At 45.1% G+C, this 19,968-nt stretch overlaps 1 protein-coding gene across 4 annotated transcripts in view; it reads left to right on the top strand.

Annotated features, from left to right (window-relative positions):
- EPHB2 (EPH receptor B2) overlaps positions 1-19,968 on the top strand; it is a 267,166-nt gene that overhangs the window by 67,437 nt on the left and 179,761 nt on the right. For all 4 annotated transcript variants that reach the window (XM_074305917.1, XM_074305913.1, XM_074305915.1 and 1 more), the window contains exons 2-3: positions 9,789-9,853; positions 16,232-16,916. In XM_074305917.1, coding sequence (XP_074162018.1) covers positions 9,789-9,853; positions 16,232-16,916 — 750 coding nt within the window. The remainder of the gene's footprint in view (positions 1-9,788; positions 9,854-16,231; positions 16,917-19,968) is intronic.

Below are 19,968 nucleotides of genomic sequence, written 5' to 3'. Positions count from 1 at the left end.
ACTGGATGCCCCCAAGTCCCTAAACTGGGATGCTTTATTCTGTGTGACTCGGGATCAGGCCTTCTCTGGGCCCCCTTCCTCAGTCCTCCTCCCAGACTCAGACACAGCCCCCATGCCACGGCCGGGGCACCAGCAGCAAGTGGCCGGTGGGAGGCTTGTTCTGAGTGGGAAGGCCGGGCTCTTCTCCCTAAGCGGCCCACGGGGAGCAGAGCGGTTGCTGTTGGGAAGGCATCCAGCCCGTTGTCTGGTAGCGGTGAGCAGCTGTGGGTTTATTTACAGCCTGGACCGTGTGAAGCATCTCTGTGGGTAAGCTGGCCAAGGAGAGAAGGGCACACGCAGGGCTACCCCCCCCAGGGCTGCCGTGGGCAGGCCGGAATAGACAGACTGTCAGGAGCCTGAGGAAGCTTCTCTCCTCCCTCCCCCCAGCTTGGGGCCATCCACTCACCGCCCTCCCTCCCTCTCTGTCTGCCTGAGGAGGCCCAGAAGTCCTGAGCTCTCTGTGGCATCTGCCACTGGTGACCGTCCCTTCTTCCTTCCCTTGAGTTCTAAAACATTACACTTTCTGGGCTCTCCGCCTGCGTCTCATGCTACTTTCTTGATCGTAGAATTATATTCTAAAAGCTAGCAGGAGTGTAGCGACATCTAATCAATCCCATATTTAGGAACATTGATTCAAATATTTATAAGGTATATGCATTTGCTATTGTACATGTATTTCTTTTTTTATATACATATTTCCACAATTATCATGTTGCACAGGAAAAATCAGATCAAAAAGGGAAAAAAATTCAAGCAAATAAAAAAAGTGAAAATATCATGTTGAACTCCACAAACAGTTCCCACAATCCTCTCTCTGGATGCAGATGGCTCTCTCCATCACAAGACCATTGGAACTGGCCTGAACCATCTCATTGTTGAAAAGAGCCATGTCCATCAGAATTGATCTTCATATAATCTTATTGTTGCCATGTTGTACATGTATTTAACATGAAGAAATTGGTGAATAAGTAGGTTAAGCTTAATCCGAGCTCATGAAGGCAGATGGGAATCAAGCTCAAGTTCCTAGAAACAGTATTCTTTCCACTGTACCATCCAGCTTCTAGCTCTATAATCTAGAAGATAGACTTAGACCACCCAGTTATAGGCTGGGAAGAGGGGTCATGTCTCATCCACCCCACAGTAGCCAGTCACAGTGCTTGTTTAAGCATAACAGTATTCCCCAGCTTGACCTTCTCTCTCTATTTGGGGCTTCCCAACATAGTTATAATATCCCTCCCCCATCCCAGCAGCTGCCCGGGTACCACTGGGAAAATCCTTCCCCTGCTCAGAATATCTCCATCCAGCCCCCAGATCCACCACTTGTGACAGCCCCAGTCCTACCAGCTCACTCCCCTATTCAGTAAACTCCAGTCTCTCTGCTGATTCTGGGATAAGCCATTATTTTATCATTATCTCATGCATTTTTAAATTTCTAATTTTAAATAAGTTTTATAATGTATATAATAGTGATTGGTACAATAGCAAATGTATATAACTTATAAATATTTTAGTAAATGTTCTTACAGATTTGCGCGAAAGTCTTACTGCCGTTTTAAGTTATTAAAGCTTCAATAAGCAAAGACTTTGGGGTCATTCTATACTTCGGGTGTGTGCTCATTTTTTTTCCTAATGGGATGTGGGATCAAAAAAAAGTTTGGAGACAACAATCCTCCACTGTCAGCCTTTACCCTGTGTAATGTTGTCTCCCAGATCTCTTTATTCATTGATTCGTTCATTCATTCTGTTTGTGCCAGTTAGTTGTTTAAGTCATGAATGACTCTCCATGATTCTATTTAAGTCACGAATGACTTCTATTTGTGTCATTCATTTGTTTAAGTCACAAATGATTCTTCATGATCTCATTTAAGGCACAAATGACATCTGTTTGTGTCATTCTGTTGTTTGTCATGAATGACTCTGGGATCCCATTTAAGTCATAAATGACTTTTGTTTATGTCATTCAGTTGTTTAAGTCATGGATGACTACCCATGATTCCATTTAAGTCATGAATGACTTCTATTTGTTTCGTTCAGTTGTTTAAGTTATAAAGGACTCTCTTTGATCCCATTTACTTCATGAATGACTTCTGATTGTGTTGTTCAGTTGTTTAAGTTGTGAATGACTCTTCGTGATCCCATTCTTGGCAAAAACATTAACGTGGTTTGCCATTTTCTTCTCCAGTTCATTTGACAGACAAGGAAACCAAGGCACAGAGGATGATAGGACTTTCCCAGAGTCCCACAGCTAGTAAGTTTGCCGTTTCCTTCTCCAGCTCATTTGACGGATGGGGAAACTGAGGCAAACAGGATGAAATGATTTGCCCAGAGTCACACAGACAGTGTCTGAACTCCAGTCCTCCAGACTCCAGACCCAGATCTCTATCCATTGTGCTACCTAGCTGCCCTTACTGTCTGTGTGACTTTGGATAAGTCTTGAGTAAATTTTTTTCTTAGCTTATTTATCTGCAACATGGGGATAATAAGATAACAGAAGTTTTACAAAGCACCATGGAAGGGTAGGGCTGAGGAAGATGGGGGCAAGAGGGCAGGAAGTAGCAGCTTTGCATAGAAAGTTTCCATTTAAGAAGGCTTTTGACTCTGAATCTAGGAGTTGGAGAGGAGAAAAGAAGAGGGTGTATTAGCCAAAGGAATAAGAAATTAATAGAAGAGTAATTATTAAGCCTACTTATTCCAGTGAAGAGACAGGGTGTGTGAAGGAGTTCTTGGCTAAGCCAGGAGCCTGGCTGGCCTCGTACTGACCCCTCAGGTCCACTCCCTTAGAAACACATTGACATCCACACCCAGACACCCGGATAGGTCTCTACAGATAGAAATGCTTATATACAAAGGGAACACAGCTCATGTTTCTCTATCACCCTGTTAACTGCTTTCTTGACCATGGCCTGCGGAGAAAAACAGTAAATTATCTTGTCTAAGAGCATGCATCTAATCAGTGTCTGAGCTGGGATTCGAACCCACTTTTAGCTTATGCCATTTGTATCTATGGGTATTTGTGGTACACTTCCCCACAAAAGGCCGTTTAGCATAAAGTTCTCTTGGAGCCATGAAGATCTGAATTCAAGTAGATGGGTCAGTGGATAGAGTAGCAGTGCTAAAATCAGGAGGACCTGAGTTCAAATCTAGCCTCAGACACAATATTTCTTCTCATTTTTTAAAAATGTTTTTAAATTTTTAAAAATTTAGTATTTCCTAGCATAGGGATTTAACTCAAATTGCCTCACAAAAACAAAACAAAACAAACAAATCCTGAATTCAAGTCCCAACCTCTTATTTAAGTAGGTTAGGCTTATCCAAGCTCATGAAGGCAGATGGGAATTGAGCTCAAGTTCCTAGAGACCGTACTCTTTCCACTGTACCATTCAGTGTCTAGCTCTGTAATCTAGAAGACGGACTCCTCGTGTGAGATCAGCACTTCAAGCCAATTCTTGAATTGACATTCTTGTCTTCTAGTCCCTAGCAAAGGAAGGAATCTCAGTCAAAGCTCCTACTAATTTCCTAAATCTTCCTAGCCATTTTCTAGGCAAGATTATCTCTAGTCACTTTCTAGATACTTCTAGTTTTTAGATATTTCTTGTTATTTAGATATTTCTAGTTATTTTCTAACAATTTCTAGTTCCTTAAATATTCTGAACCATTTTCTAGACAAGTCTAGTTTTTTAGATATCTCTAGTCACCAGCATAGGAAGCTCACAGACCAGGAATTAGGAGAACCGGGTTCTGACCCCTCTGTACCTAGAGGCGCTAGGTGGCTCATTGGATAGAGTTCTAGATCTAGAGCCAGGAGGAGTTCAAATCCAACCTCAGATGCCTTCTAGCTGTGTGACTCCAGGAAAGTTACTCAACCCTAATTGTCTCCGTTTCCTCATCTGTAAAATGGAGCCAGAAATACCATTTACATCCACAGAACTATTGTGAAGATAAAATGATAATGTCTGGTACATAGCAGGTACTTAATGTTTCCTTCACTTCTTCCCCTGTCAAGTGGGAATAATAATATTCCCTTTACTCCCTCCCCTCTCACAGGTATTGTCAGACTCAAATGAGATGGTAATGGAGATGAATAAGAATCTTCTGGTCCTCATCACAGTGTGGTACTGAGCTGTTCCTACCAGATGTGTGACTCTGGTCAGATCACTTTCTAGGCCTCAGTTTCTCCATCTATCAAATGGTCTCTGACATCCTTTCAGTCTATGGATTGGTGATGCAGTGATACCCCCATTTGACCTAAAAGAAAACTGAGACCAAGAGGGATGCTTTGTGTAGTCCTGTTTCACATAATGCATTCATGTTTGAGCTGGGATCTGGACTTAGAACTGCTAACTTTCAGGTCTGGGCTGTTTCTGGCTGACAGATGTTGGAATCAATCTTTGGAATCTGAGACAGGCTGGAGAAGAGAATTATGGGAACGGGACGCCATTCTCCTGGGTCCCCAGGCAGCTGGAGTTTGTTTAAGGATGGTAGATGATGCTCATAGACTCCCTAGTCCTGAGAATTTCCATCATCGGCCTGAAGGATTCAATTGGGAAGGAACCTTGGAGGTCATCTTAGTCTAGTCCTTTTCTTTACAGATGGGGAAAACTGAGGTCCAGAGAAAGCAAGAGGCCTATATTCATGTAGACAGTCTCTTGTTCTTGTTATTCTTTTGGATGAAATGGAGAGAAACGGGCTAGGTGACTGAATGGTTAAATGGTTCAGTAACTGAGCCCAAGTTTTCTCTCTTAATTGGTCACTGTCAACATGGAGGGAAGTCACTAGTGGAGTGCTTCAGGGATCTGTTCTTAGCTTTGGGAGAATAAATACTTTTTTTTTTTTTTCAAATCATATCAGTAATGAGAAGTAGGAGTGTGGCCTGAGAGATTCCTTGCCTTTGGAAGATACTGCCTGTGTGACCCTGGATGAGTGTCCTAGGCTCGGTGCCCTAGGCAAATCTCACAGGCTTAAGTTGTGAAAAGGACATTAACCTGCTTTATTGGAGGGATTTTTTTCACCTGGGAGTTCTTCATATCAATAAAATCACAGGTTCACTAAGGAAGGAAAGTGCAGAAAGACAGGCAAAGTTAGACAAGCTATGGTGGAAATCTACTTAACAATTCTTTAGAGTAGGATTTTTGTACGCATGTCTTTTGGGCAGTTGGGTAAAGCCTATGGATCCTTTCTCAGAAGGAATGCATAAATGACAAAACAGAATTATAAAGGAAGCCAATGATGTTGCATTATCTATCTATATCTATATTATGTATATATTTCTATCTCTATGTATCTATATCCATATAGAAGAGAGACAGATATAGACATATATAGAGAGATATTTCTCTCATATAAGAGTGACAGAGACAGAAAAAGACAAAAGAGATATAGATAAGTAAATATATCTAGAGATATCTCTAGAGAGACAGAGAGAGAGAAGAAGGGAGGAAGAGGGAGAGAGGGAAAGAAAAAAAAGGCAGGAGGGAGAGAGGAGAGAAAGAAGTTGAGATACAGAGAGAAAGGGAGAGAGAAAGACAGACAGACAGAGAGAGGAGGGAGTGGGGGTAAGAGAAATGAGAAATAAAGATAGAGAAGAGTGGTGGGAAGGGAAGGTAAAGAGAGAGAGGTGGGATGAGGGACACAGAGATGGAGAGAGACAGGAGATGAGAGAGAGAGAGAGAGAGAGAGCAGGTTAAAAGTTCAGCCCTTGTTCTCTGGAGGAAAAAAAATCTGCAGCACTGGGGAGTGTGAAAAGGAACTCTTTTCTCCAAGTCCACACCAGCAGAATGGAACGTCCGTCCAATCTTCCAACTTGTCAGTGATGGAAAACTGCCTTTGGCCCTGGGCTTGGGTAAGCGCGGGGCTCAAAGGGAACGGCCGTGAATGAGCCCGAGTGGATGCCAAATCTCTCTCCAACTAAGAGAGGCTTCCCCGGGGGTGTATGTGGAGGGGGGGTGATGATGTCTCTTCCCCCTCCCTCCCTCTACTTGCCAGGATCTATGTAGTTCAAAGTGACATACTTGGGGAAGAGCTCAGGCTCCTCAGGTCCTCATACTGGTTCTCTTCATGGCCTTAGCTCAGTGCCTGGTACATGTAGGTGATTAATAAATGTTTGTTGATTGATTGACTCCAGATATCATCAACAACTTGACACTTTTCTTTTTTTATTGGTAATGGAAGGAAGTAAGACCGGGAAGGGGGAAGAGGGTCAGAGCCATAACTAGAGCACTGAATTTAGCGGGTAATGACAACACTTGCAAAGCTCCACAGCAGAGAAATAACAGAGCCTGACCCTAGTTCACAAGGAATAATTATTTTAAAAGGAAGCTGCTCCATCAGTGGTGAGCTACGGAATCCCTGCTCCGCTCCCCCCACCTCTGCTGAGAGTACAATTTCCTGCTGCTTGCCCTGGACACAGTCCCTAGTTACAGCTCTGCAGTCCACCTCCTTGCTGGACCAGGACTTTTGCTTTTAGCCTAGATTGAAAGAGATGGTCATCCCCAAGGAAGCAACCCCATACCATGGAAATGATCGATATGTAACCTTGTCACAGGGTCAAGCCTCCCTGAGTGTAGGTCACTATCCCTTTTTTCCAGGGAAGTGGGAGGCCAGGGGAAGAAAGGCGTATCTCCTCCCCCCAACAAGGAGGCAGAGCTGATGGAAAGAAAGCTAGCCAGATCAATGCAAGGGATGGATAGAGCCCATGAAGAGCAAAGGCAAACCAGTGAATCTGGAGACGGTGGGGCTAATGAGGGGGCAGAGCCCCTATTGCTATAGATTGTCATTCTTGTTGTCCTTTTGGACGAGGTGGAGAGAGGCAAGCTAGGTGGCTGAATGGTTAAGTGGGCCCATAATTGGTTCAGCAACTGAGACCGAGTTGTGACTCTTCATGGGATGAGGGAGACAGAGACAGAGAGAGACCGGAGATGAGAGAAAGCAGGTTAACATGGAGGGAATTCACTAGTGGAGTCTAGCTAGGTGGTTCAGACCTGGAGTCAGGAGGACCTGAGTTCAAATCTAGCTTCAGGGGTGATCCTGGGCAAGTCACTTTGCACTGTCTGCCTCAGTTTACTCATCTGTAAAATGAGCTGGAGAAGGAAATGGCAAACCCTTCCAGTAACCCTGCCAAGAAAACCTCAAATGGGGTCATGAAGAGTCGGACACAATTAAAAAAAGTGACTGAAAACCAACACAAGACCTTTAGATCCCTGAGGGGTGGGGAGTGGCGGATGAGCCAGTTAAAGAAGGAAAAGCTCTAATTCTCATCCTAAATGCACACACACATCCAGGGGAGAGGATGGTGATGGAAAGAGTGGGAGGTGCTGATGGAAACCTTGACCCAGGCCTGACCTCCATCCCCAGACAATCGACTTGTGCCCACAGAGCTGGGATGCAGGGAATTGGGACAGAAAGAATTACTCTCCCTGGTGATGCTAAAAAAAATAATAATAATAACGATAATAAATAAGACCCATTTGCTCTCCCGTGCTTCATTTATTCAACATTTGGTTTGCATTTTCTCTTTGCTGGAGAAGGAGAAAAGAAAAAGATGAGCAAAACTGGCCTCATCAGGCTCTCAGTCACAAACAGCTTTAATCAAGGAAAGATGTGATAGGAGAGACATGGACAATTCTGGGAAGGGACGTTAAGTGGGAGAAGCATTACACTGGCTCGGTGAGTCCCCAAGGACAGAAGCTAGGGGAGTGCACAGAAGGTTGCAGTGACAGATTTGGCTTAGAAAAGGAAACCCTTTTGAATAGAGCATTCTCCAGAGGAAGATGTAATATCCCCATCCTTGAGCCGCATGGCCACTTGTGGGGGGTGCTCCAGTTCTCTTCCCCGGTTTTAGGCAATTCTCTGAGACTTCTTGCCTGGGAGTGAAAGACATGCATAAGAGCTCAGGGAAGCCTTCCTGGAAGAAAAGGCAGGAAGGGTAGGTCTCAGAAAAGAGAGAAATCTGGGAGGAGATAAGCGGTCCAGGAGGGCAAGAAGTTCACAGAGCAGCAGAGGCTGGAGGGATTTGCGATTGTCTTGGACCAGCGAAGTTTCTTTTTTCAGATGCTTTTAATCCAGCTCACCCATGGCTCAATCTTCCCTTTTCCCATTCTGTTTTTACTGGCTGTCCTCCTTTCCTCATCACTCATTCTTCCTTGACCATCATTGACCTTTTCAATTTTGGATCCAAGAGGTTAGAACCATAACTCAGGAGCTGAAGGAGATCTCAGATGCTGTCTAGTTCAATCACTTCATTTAGGTTTTCCCCCCCAAAAAAATTATTCTTATTATAACAATCACCAAGTTAAATGAGCATTAATTTCTATATACAAAATAGAACAGGATAAAGGATTGTACATGAAATAGTGGGTCTTGTTTACTTTTTAAGTATTGTTTACTTTTAAGTATTTAATAAATTCAACATGCAACTTTCTAAACTGTCCAGCTTGTCTGTGTTTCCTTCTGTTCTGTGCATTAAAAAAATGCTTCAATGATCCTTTTTTTTTTGGGTAGGGAGTACAACCCTATCAGTTATACCTCTCCCTCCCTCCTACACCAAGGTGGAAAAAAAAAAAAAGAAAAAACATAACTCCTTTAATAAATATGCATAGTCAAACAAAACAGATTCTCATGTTGACCATATAAAAGATGTGGGTTTCATTCTGCTTTCTGAATCTCATTAGGGATATTAGGAAGTAGGGACTGTGGTTCATCAGCAGTCTTCTGAAATCCTGCTAATCCCTTCATTTTACAGATGAAAAAACTTAGAATAATTGGCTTAACTAAGATTTTGTAGATAGGAAGCATCAGATGCGGCTTTGACACAGCTCTTCTGAGGCAGCTAAGTGGTGCAATGTATAAAGTTCTGGAGTCCCGAAGACCTGAATTCAGACCATGGGCAAGTTACTTAATTTTCCTCTACCTCAATTTCCCTCTCTGTTAAATGGGGATAATCACAGCACCTACCTCCTAGGATTGTGGGATCAACTGAGATAGTATTAGTACAGTGTCTGACACATAGTAGATATTTAATAAATGTATATATTTTTCTTTCTCTGACTCCAGAACCAGCCTTCATTTTTTTTTTAAATCATGAATTTAACAGATATCAACAAAAACAAGCATTTCTATATAAAGAAAAACAAAACAATTGCATACGAAACTGGGAATTTGTTACAAATGGATTGTCTTTTTAAAACTTTTTCTAAAAAAATCCCAAACAATCTTGTATTAATTAAACGAACAAAATTGCCCCGTTTATGTCAACCCTTTTGAACTCTTTTGTTTTCTTCTGGGTATTTTAAAAATATTTGATTGATGCTCCTTTCTCTTTAGTTTCCTTTTGCATCTTATTGACCACCCACCAACTCACCTCCGCCCTCATAGAGGCCTTCCCTTGTGGCAAATAAGTGTAGTCAAACAGGGGTTCTTAGCTTGGGGGGAGGGAGTGGAAGTCCCTGAACTTAAAAAAAATTATTTTTTTGAAAAACTATTTCAATATAATTGGCTTTCTTTGTAACCCTGTGAACTTAATTTTAACATGATTAAAAACACAATTCTGAGAGGGACAGGGGCTCTAGACTTCACTGGGCAACTAAAGGGGTCCTTGGCCCCCAGAAAAGTTGAGAGTCTCTGATCTAATCCATCGCCTTTCAGCCAAGAGAGGTCCCCTAAAATTGGGGAGGATTGGGTTTGTGACTAAGAGCCCAGGCTACGTTAGGCCCCAGTATGTCTCTGTTCCTTAATCCTGTGTATTCTCCTTGCAGAAACGCTGATGGACTCCACCACAGCCACGGCGGAGCTTGGCTGGATTGTGCATCCTTCATCTGGGGTAAGTTAATATTCCCACCTACCTAGAAAGTTAACTTCTTTCCCCAGAGGGTTCTAGTGGAGGCTCTAGGAGGCCTGGACTGCTGATGTGCATGCAAGACATACTGCTGCTTCAGGGGTCAATATGGACACTTTTTAATCAGTCAGTGAATATGCTTTTATACTAAGTGTCTGGGGAGTGTCATTTCCTGGAGAATAAAATGATAAAAACCAAAGTCTGTTCCCTCCAGAAGCTTGCATTTTATTGAGGGACAAAAGGGGATTAACAGTATGTATGCTGATAAATAGAAGAGAAATATTTACAAAATTAATAAAATTCAGATACCTTCTCTGGCTCCCAGGTCAGTATCACCTGGTCCCTGTCTTCAGAATTCTCTGGCTAGAAGGTCCTTAGAAGGCACCCTATGTGGCTTATTTTTCAAGCCTTTCAGCTTGGAACTGAGGAGGATTTTATGGCATTGGATGTTAGAACTAGAAAGAACTACTATGACATGGAAAGTCAGAGCTGGGAGGGTCCTTGGAACATAAAATATCTGAGCTGGAAGTGAACTTAGAACCCAGGAGGTCAGAGCTGGGAAGAACCTTAGAACCCGGGATGTCAGAGCTGGGAGGGCCCTTAGAACCCAGGAGGTCAGAGCTGGGAGGGCCCTTAGAACCCAGGAGGTCAGAGCTGGGAGGGCCCTTAGAACCCAGGAGGTCAGAGCTGGAAGAGCCCTTAGGACACACAATGTTAAAAGTAGAGATCTTGAGACATTAAATGGGAAGAACTTTAGAACATGGAAAGTTAGAACTGGGAGAGCTGTAGAAGTGGAAGGGGCCTAAAAGTCTAGCTCCAGCCCCTCACATCACTTACTGGGATCAAAGACAGGGCTCCTGGAGGACCCACGACTTGCTAGAGTCACACAGCAAGGAAGTATCGGAGCCTGGTCGTCTGGCTCCAGGCTCAGGACATTTGCCAGCCCTCACCCCAACCTGCAGACCTAACCCTGCGGAATCCACTGTCAGTGGACAGAGGATGGCACAGAGGAAGAGGAAGAGTATCGAGTGTTAAGATTTTTTTTTTTTTTGGTCATTTGTTTGGGACATAAGAACTGATGTTTTTTATGTCACTTTAGAATCCTCCAAACCCTTTCCTTACACACCTATGAGGTAGCTCATCTAAGGAGTATTTCCTCTTTTACAGATAAAGAAACTGAGGCACAGAGGGATGAATTGACTTGTCCAATAGGGAAACAGCTGGCGTTTTCTAAGTTCATTCCTCTTTCCCCTGTCACATCAGCCTCCAGCCTGGAGCTGCCTCCCTTTGGGGGAGACTTAGAGGTTTTCTGTCCCTTCCTCTTCTTTCTTTTTATCTCCTAGTTCCTGATTCCCACCACCAACACACCCATCAGCCTCTCTGGCCTTTGTGGCTATTGGGATTCAGCTGTTACCTCCAAGACAGTGGAAGAGGGAGGGTCCCCTGCAGCCGCACTCTTAGCCTTCCTCCCTTTTTGTCTTTCATTTTTCTGATACAAAGCAGGGCCTGCTACCTCCCCTCATTCCCGCCCCACCCCCACCCTCAGCCCCCATCCCACCTCCGGCCTAGTAATGAGGGCAGGTCTGGCTGCAGGCAGCCTGAATGCATTATTTGGGGTGTTTAGTCTGTGAGTCCTTGGCATGTTAATTAGAGAGAGGGGAGAAAGGCAGTGTGCTCTAATTAAGTGCTCTAATTAAGTTCTGAAGAACAGCAGCTGTAACAAGGGGGTGACTTTGTCACATGGTGGAGCAATAAGGAAGGGGGGACTCTGGAGGGGCGAGGGACGGGGAGGAGCTTGGCTGGGAAGCCCGTGGGATCCGCTGTTCCTGATCCTGGAGCTTCCCCAGGCTCACCTGCCTTTCCCTGGACCAGCCCCTCAGCCTCCTCCTAGGCCCCATTCCATCCTGTCTATCTCTTACCCCCCCCCCAGCCCTCACCCATGCTAACTAGCTTTGTGACCACCTGAATAAAGCCAGAATTCTTGACCTTTGTTGTGGGACGGAGCTCTCCTTGATCACTGTTTAGGGCAGCCTGTGGAGCTCTTCTCAGAAGAAGGATTTAAAATGCTTAACGGAAAATACAGAAGATCACAAAGGAAAACAATTACGTTGAAATAAAGATGTCCGCTTTTTTCTATCCTGTTTCACCATCTAGACCCCCCAAAATCTCTCCATTGACTCCTTGAGAGATAAGTGGGCCCCAAGTTAAGAACTCCATGTCTAGCTGTCTATTCCTCCCAGCTCTGCAGCTTTCACAAATTGAAAAGCTTGCCATCTTACCTCTATCCAAGCCACTGATAAAATTATGGAACAAATAATATATTTGAAAGTTCTATTTGCTATAAAGTACCGTGCAGATAAGAGGAGTTATTACTATTCACTCTCCTTTCCTTCCAGCAACCGAGGGAACAAAAGGAAATAGAGTGATGATCACAATGACAACAACTCATTCTTGTGTAGGGATAGGCATAGGGCCTAGAGCTGAGATTTTATTGATGTTGGGAATTTCCCAATGAGGAAATCCCCTCTGTGCAGTACGGCCTCTTAAAGTCTTACACAGTTACTTATTGCACTGAGAGATTATTACTTGCTCAGGGTCAGAGCTGGGAGGGTCCTTAGAACCCAGGAGGTCAGAACTGGGAGGGCCCTTAGAACCCAGGAGGTCAGAGCTGGGAGGGCCCTTAGAACCCGGGAGGTCAGAGCTGGGAGGGCCCTTAGAACCCAGGAGGTCAGAGCTTGGAGGGCCCTTAGAACCCAGGAGGTCAGAACTGGGAGAGCCCTTAGAACCCGGGAGGTCAGAACTGGGAGGGCCCTTAGAACCCAGGAGGTCAGAGCTTGGAGGGCCCTTAGAACCCAGGAGGTCAGAGCCGGGAGGGCCCTTAGAACCCAGGAGGTCAGAGCCGGGAGGGCCCTTAGAACCCAGGAGGTCAGAGCCGGGAGGGCCCTTAGAACCCAGGAGGTCAGAGCCGGGAGGGCCCTTAGAACCCAGGAGGTCAGAGCCGGGAGGGCCCTTAGAACCCAGGAGGTCAGAGCCGGGAGGGCCCTTAGAACCCAGGAGGTCAGAGCCGGGAGGGCCCTTAGAACCCAGGAGGTCAGAGCTGGGAGGGCCCTTAGATCATGGAATGTCACATCTAGAAGGGTTTCTTAGAGATCATTTAGTCCAGGGCTTGAACTTTTTCTACTCATAATCTCTTTTTGCCTAGGAAATTTTTACTCAGCCCTAGGTATATAAGTATTTAAAATAGGTATACATAGCAAACATTTACTGATAATAAATTGTGATTTTGCAGACCCCACAGTCAGTTACCCCATATGAGGTCTCAACCTACAGTTTGAGAACAGTCTATTCTAATCCTGTTACTTTTAAAGGTGAGCCAACTAAGATCCAGAGAATTCAGTTGTGTTGGCCACGTCTCTACCGCTAGTGAACAGCCAAGTTGAGATTCAAACTCTGGTCCAAATCCAGCATTATTTTCAGTATATTATTCTGCTTTTTTGCTTTGGGGCTGGGCTTCAGGAATGGAATGCTAAGTCTCAGGCAGATGGGGAATATACTAGGAACTAAAGGAAGGTTAAGGCCTAAGGACAAGAAACATGGCAGACGGAGCTGGGGGCGTTTTTTTAGATATTGTGGAGTTTTCAGGAATGTTAGAGCTGGAGGGAGTCATAGGATCCCAGATTTGGAGCTGAAAGGGAACTTAAAAAAATATTTATCCAACCTTCTCCTTTTACAGATAAGGAAAGTAAGGTCCACAGAGATAGAGTGCCTTGCTCAAGGTCACATAGCTGGTAGATGATGAAGCCGGATCTCCTTTTTCAGAATCCAGCGCCTTCTCATTACTGTGTCACATTTGTGTTGGAAAGGTTAAAGATTAGAATCTAGGAGCTGGAGCTTAGGGGTCGGGCACAGAGGCCAAATCCTGACCATTTCCTTCCTCAGTCCCTTGAGTTTTAATTCACAACCTGAGCCTTGTATTGCCACTGCCACTAACGGCCCCCAAAGCCAAGAGTCAGCGCTGGAGTGGCAGCTTTGCCCCCACTGGCCCCAAGGCCAGGCCCCGCGTGTCCATCCCCCATGAGCAAGGTCTCGGGCCTTTTCACCAAAACGCCGGCACTGAGGGAACAGCTCCCCTCTGCACATTCTGGGCATATGTTTGCATGTTACATCCAATTCCCAGTGTGTCAATAAAATGGGAAGCGCAATGCAGTTGTTTCTGAGGGCCTAGCACACATAGAATACAGAACAGGTGATTAGAGGCTTTAATGCCCTCCTCCCTTGATGAGGAGAGACAGACACATATGCAGCCAGCAAGACAGGGACGTTCTGGGATGGGCGGAAGGGAAGCTTCCCAGCCTGTGGTCTCAGGGGCTCGAGGCTCGAGGCTGGGGGCTGGGGGCTACCTGACATGCCCTCGATTCAGGGCTGTCAGTGTCCTCAGAGGACGTCTCGTATTGTCACTTACCTTCATTAGACAAATAAAACCCTGAGGCCAAGAGAAATTAAGTCACCTGCTCAGTGTCTGAGAGGCAGTGTAGTCTCGTCAAGAAGATCCAAGTTCAAATTCAGCCTCAAATACTTACTAGCTGGGTGACCCTGGTCAAGACCCTTAACCCTGTTCACCTCAATTTCCTCAAATGGAAAACAAGGATATTAATAGTAAATATCTCCCCACGTTGTTGTGAGACTCAAGTGAGATCATGTTTGTAAAAAATATTTAGCCTGGCACGTAGTAGGTTCTCTGTAAACGCTTGTTCTTTTTCATTCTGTTTCCAAAATCACAGAATAGGAAGTTGCAGAATCAAATTTGACTCCAAATCCTCCAGTTGCAAATTCAGTGCTCTTTCTACTGCTCTAGATTCTAACATGGGTTCTAAGGACCCTCCCAGCTCTGACATCCCGGGTTCTAAGGGCCCTCCCAGCTCTGACATCCCGGGTTCTAAGGGCCCTCCCAGCTCTGACCTCCTGTGTTCTAAGGACCCTCCCAGCTCTGACCTCCTGTGTTCTAAGGACCCTCCCAGCTCTGACCTCCTGGGTTCTAAGGGCCCTCCCAGCTCTGACCTCCTGGGTTCTAAGGGCCCTCCCAGCTCTGACCTCCTGGGTTCTAAGGGCCCTCCCAGCTCTGACCTCCTGGGTTCTAAGGGCCCTCCCAGCTCTGACCTCCTGGGTTCTAAGGGCCCTCCCAGCTCTGACCTCCTGGGTTCTAAGGGCCCTCTCAGCTCTGACATCGTAGTTATGACATTCCATATTCAAATATCCCTAGCAATAGCCAAGATGTTAAGGATGCTGCTGTAGATAGAGCTACCTAAGAATTCTATTTCCCATACAGCTCTGAATCTATTTATTAATTCAACTGTTATTTAAATTTTTAAAAATGTTTTTCACTTACACCTCATCTTTGTTTCCAAATATATCTTTCCCCCATTTCTAAGAAGGAAAATATGCCTTGTAGCAAAGAATAAAAAAGACCCAAAAACAGCTTAGCAAAAATATACAACAATATATGCAGTATTCTACATCCAACATCCATAGTCCACCACTTTTTTTTGAAGAAGGACATATTTTCTCATCTTCTCTTCAGATTCGATCAACATAATAACACAAATTCAGTGCTGTTTTATCTTTCTTTCTTTTTTATCTAGGTTCTAGCATCCTGGGTTCTAAGGGCCCTCCCAGCTCTGACCTCCTGGGTTCTAAGGGCCCTCCCAGCTCTGACCTCCTGGGTTCTAAGGTTCCTCCCAGCTCGGACCTCCTGGGTTCTAAGGGCCCTCCCAGCTCTGACCTCCCGGGTTCTAAGGGCCCTCCCAGCTCTGACCTCCCGGATTCTTAGGGCCCTCTTTCTTTATTACAGTGTTGTAGTCATTGAATATATGATTTCTTTGGTTCTTTCACTCTGCACTTTCACTTTGCACAAATCCCATGATCCTTTGAATTCTTCATATACCAAATGTCCCCAAAGTCTTAGCTTAAAGGCTTAGCACTAAGGCTTTTGGGATACCTTGTATCATTTCTTGTAGAACAGTAATATTCTATTTTTATTCACGTATCCCAATTTGTTTAGCATCAATAATAGATGCTCACTTTCCCCCAGATTTTCTTGTTTGTTTTTGTTTTGCTGGAAGGACAGAATATTTTAGTGTACATGGGATTTTTCTTCCTGTCTTTGACCTCCTTGGGGTTTATATTTAGTAATGGGATCTCTGAAAGAGTCTGAACATTTTAGTCCCTTTTTTATTCTGACTTTACATTGCTTTCCAAGATCTGCTGTTTGTTAAGTACCTTAAGAGCCCCATAGTTTAGCAGCTCCATAGGTCCTAACTCCCGGGTATTAATTAACTTGATGTCTCCTTTGTGTCCTGTGTGCAGTGGGAGGAGGTGAGTGGATACAATGAAAACATGAACACCATCCGAACCTATCAGGTGTGCAACGTCTTTGAGTCCAGTCAGAACAACTGGCTCCGCACCAGGTACATCCGGAGACGAGGAGCTCAGCGCATCCACGTGGAGATGAAGTTCTCTGTCCGGGACTGTAGCAGCATCCCCAACGTCCCTGGCTCCTGCAAGGAGACCTTCAATCTCTATTACTACGAGGCCGACTTTGACTCGGCCACCAAAACCTTTCCCAACTGGATGGAGAACCCCTGGGTCAAAGTGGATACGATTGCGGCGGACGAAAGCTTTTCCCAGGTGGATCTTGGGGGCAGGGTGATGAAGATTAACACGGAGGTTCGGAGCTTTGGGCCGGTCTCCAGGAACGGCTTCTACCTAGCCTTTCAAGACTATGGCGGCTGCATGTCCCTCATTGCCGTCCGGGTGTTCTACCGCAAGTGCCCCCGTGTGATCCAGAACGGCGCTGTCTTCCAGGAGACCCTGTCTGGGGCTGAGAGCACATCTCTGGTCGCCGCCCGGGGCACCTGCATCCCAAATGCGGAAGAGGTAGATGTGCCCATTAAGCTCTACTGCAATGGGGATGGGGAATGGCTCGTGCCCATCGGGAGATGTATGTGCAAGGCTGGCTACGAATCGGTGGAGAACGGGACCATTTGCCGAGGTAACAGAATGCATTTTTTGTTCCTTAATTAACTCTATTTTGCTGCCTCTAAAATGGGCTGTTTTCGGTCTCTGGTGGGGGTTGATTCTCGGAGTGGGCCAATTCTCCTTTTGCTAGAGTGGTTTGATGGTGGGGACAAAGGGGAAAGGTTAAAATGGCTTTTTTCTGGTGCCTTGATTCAGTAGCAGGAAGAGTCCAGATTTGTGGTACTAGAACCCGCTATTCCTCAGGACCCTGGGTAGGTGCTGGTCGATGGAAAGGGTTGGGCCTTTGCTGTCTGTCAGGGAGCCCCAGCTCTTCAGGTTGGTCCTTGGCAAGTTGGCACTTCAAGGTGGAAGTCTCCTTCGGTGTTCTAACTGAATGTTGGCGTGCTGTGTGTACTGTTGCACGGGCTCCGATTACTATCACTTTGCATCAGTTTATAGAAGTCGTCCCATACTGATTGCATCCGTCGCATTCTTCATCTCCATACAGAGTAGAGATGTAATTCCATTATGTTCGTGTTCCACACTTGGCTTAGCCATTTCCCATTAGGTAGACGTCAACTTCATTTCTCAGTATATAACATATGAAGGTGGAAGGGCCCAGAGAACACAGAATATCAGAGTGGAAGGTCCCTGTCCAATGTCAGGCTTTTGTAATCTACAGTTCCTTTCAGTCTGCTTGTTCTTTGTTCAAAGAGCCCTCCCAGATCAGACATTTTCTGTTCTATTGACCTTCCCAGCCCTGACATCATGGGTTCTAAGGGCCCTCCCAGCCCTGACATCATGGGTTCTAAGGGCCCTCCCAGCCCTGACATCATGGGTTCTAAGGGCCCTCCCAGCCCTGACATCTTGTGTTTTAAGGCCCTCCCTGCTGTAATATCCCATGTTCTAAGGACCCTTTCTGCATTGACATTCTGCGTTCCCACATTCTTTGTTTTCAGATCCCTTTTGCCTCTTGGCACTTTATAGTCTAAGATTCTGATGTTCTGTGACAATAATTTCTCAAATTCAATTTTTGTTCCCCCCTTTAAGGGAATGAGAAGGGCGGGCCTGATGAGAGAGACAATACCAAGGGGAAATCGACAGCTAGTATCTCTTTTAACACCTGGTGGCTCCTAATCAAGGAAAATTGATTAGTCCCCCCCACAAACTCCCATACTGGCCCAGAGCCCCCCTAGAGGGGCAGTTTCTGAACCAGCTGTCCCTATGTGAGTGCCGATTGCTGACTATGAAGTGATTAATGAGCTAAGAGAGTGCAGAGCCACACAGCCCACTAGTGCAGCCTGTGAAACAGCTGCCCAGATGTGGGGCCTCCCAGAGCCTATGGCTAAAAAACAGACCCTGTGACCTGACTTCCTCCCTCCCCATTCCCATCCCAACCTCTCGCTCACTCATTCCTTCCTATCCCTTTTCATTGATTTTAAGATACTGCAAAGACCACAAAAGGCCCCACACAGGTTCCTTTTCCTCATTGGAATTTTTGTTACCCAAATACTGGTCCATTTATATCTGACTTTTTCAAGAACCTAAAGGATCCCTGACCTGAAAGGGGCTCACAAGGACAGTGAAGTCTCTGCCTGTCTCCTGGCTGTTCCAGATCATTCTTTTATGAAATGTTATCAGAAGGCCCTGTTAAGTCATAAAATGTGTGACTATGGGATGTGAGAGTTAAAAGGACTTTAGAAGACAGAATATCAGTGCTGGAAAAGAATTAAAATGAAGAATTTTTTTATCTAGAAAGGGAGTGTGGAATATTAGAATCAGTAGGAATGCCATAATTTCAAATGTTAAAATGTGGAGGAATCTTAGAAATTTCAGAACTGGGAAAGACTTTAGAACAAAGAACATAAAAGGATGGGACATACTTAAAGCAGGAGGTCAGAGCTAGGAGGGCCCTTAGAACCCAGGAGGTCAGAGCTGGGAGGAACCTTAGGAAATGAAATGTCAGAGCTGGGAGGTTCCTTAGAACCCAGGAGGTCAGAGCTGAGAGGAACCTTAGAACCCAGGATGTCAGAGCTGGGAGGTTCCTTAGAACCCAGGAGGTCAGAGCTGAGAGGTTCCTTAGAACCCAGGGTGTTAGAGCTAAAAAGGACCTTAGCGTGCGGAACATTGGGTCTCAAAGACATAAAATGTGGGGATGTAATTGTTAAAGTTACAAGAGAATTGAAAACACAGAAAGACAGGCATAGACCATTAGATCTAAAATCTTTTTTGCAAATCATTTAGTGAAACCTCTCCTTTTCAAGATGAGAAAAGAATCATCATGAAAAGACTAACCAACATTTACTTAAGATTTTAAGGTTTGCAAACACTTTCTTTTATATTAGCTCTTTTGATCCCCAAACTGGCCTTTTGTAACTTAAAACCTAGGGTTAGTCTCTATTCATTCTACTTAAATGGTCTCACAGTCACATCTGCTGCCCTGGGGGGCTCCCTAGTTCATGCTACAAGCTTCACTTCAGCTTGGTACATGGGAAGGCAGGGGGATGTCCCCATCACTGATGGACAAGTGCTTTTTTAGGGCCTGTGTGGGAATGTGGTGTAAATGATAGTGCCCCAGAGACCTGGGGAATATGTCCCAGGAACATGTCCTATGGTGAAGCAAAAATAACTCCGCTTTTTACTAGCTTTGTGACTTTGGATAAGCACGAATTTAGGGTTTTTAGCCTCAGTTTCCTTCTCTGGAAAATGGTGGGGGGAGAATTGGTACGGATGGTCTTGAAGGTTTCCCAGTTCTAACAACTTTATAAAGTCAATCCTCTCTCTCTCCATCCTCATTCAACCTTTGTCTCCTCTTTCCCCTCCCACCTCACTGTGTGTTATTTCCAAATTCCAGTCCTGCTGTGGAGGAATCACTCCTGGCTTAGGTCCTCTAGTGTAAGGAAGTCCAGCACTGGTTTCTCTGGGGCTTTAAGTACAACTGGAAATGTGGAAAGAGGTCTTTAGGTCGCTCCTCTCAATCTCTTTCTCTTTCTCTCTGTCTCTGTCTTTCTTTTTTTCTTTCTCCCTTCCTCCCTCTCTTTTTCTCTCTGACTCTTGTATCTCTATTTCTGTAGAGAGGAGTCTTC

The sequence above is a fragment of the Sminthopsis crassicaudata genome, chromosome 3 (assembly GCF_048593235.1).
Source record: "Sminthopsis crassicaudata isolate SCR6 chromosome 3, ASM4859323v1, whole genome shotgun sequence".
In the NCBI taxonomy this organism is placed as follows: domain Eukaryota; kingdom Metazoa; phylum Chordata; class Mammalia; order Dasyuromorphia; family Dasyuridae; genus Sminthopsis; species Sminthopsis crassicaudata.
This window is presented reverse-complemented; position numbering and strand designations above follow the sequence as displayed.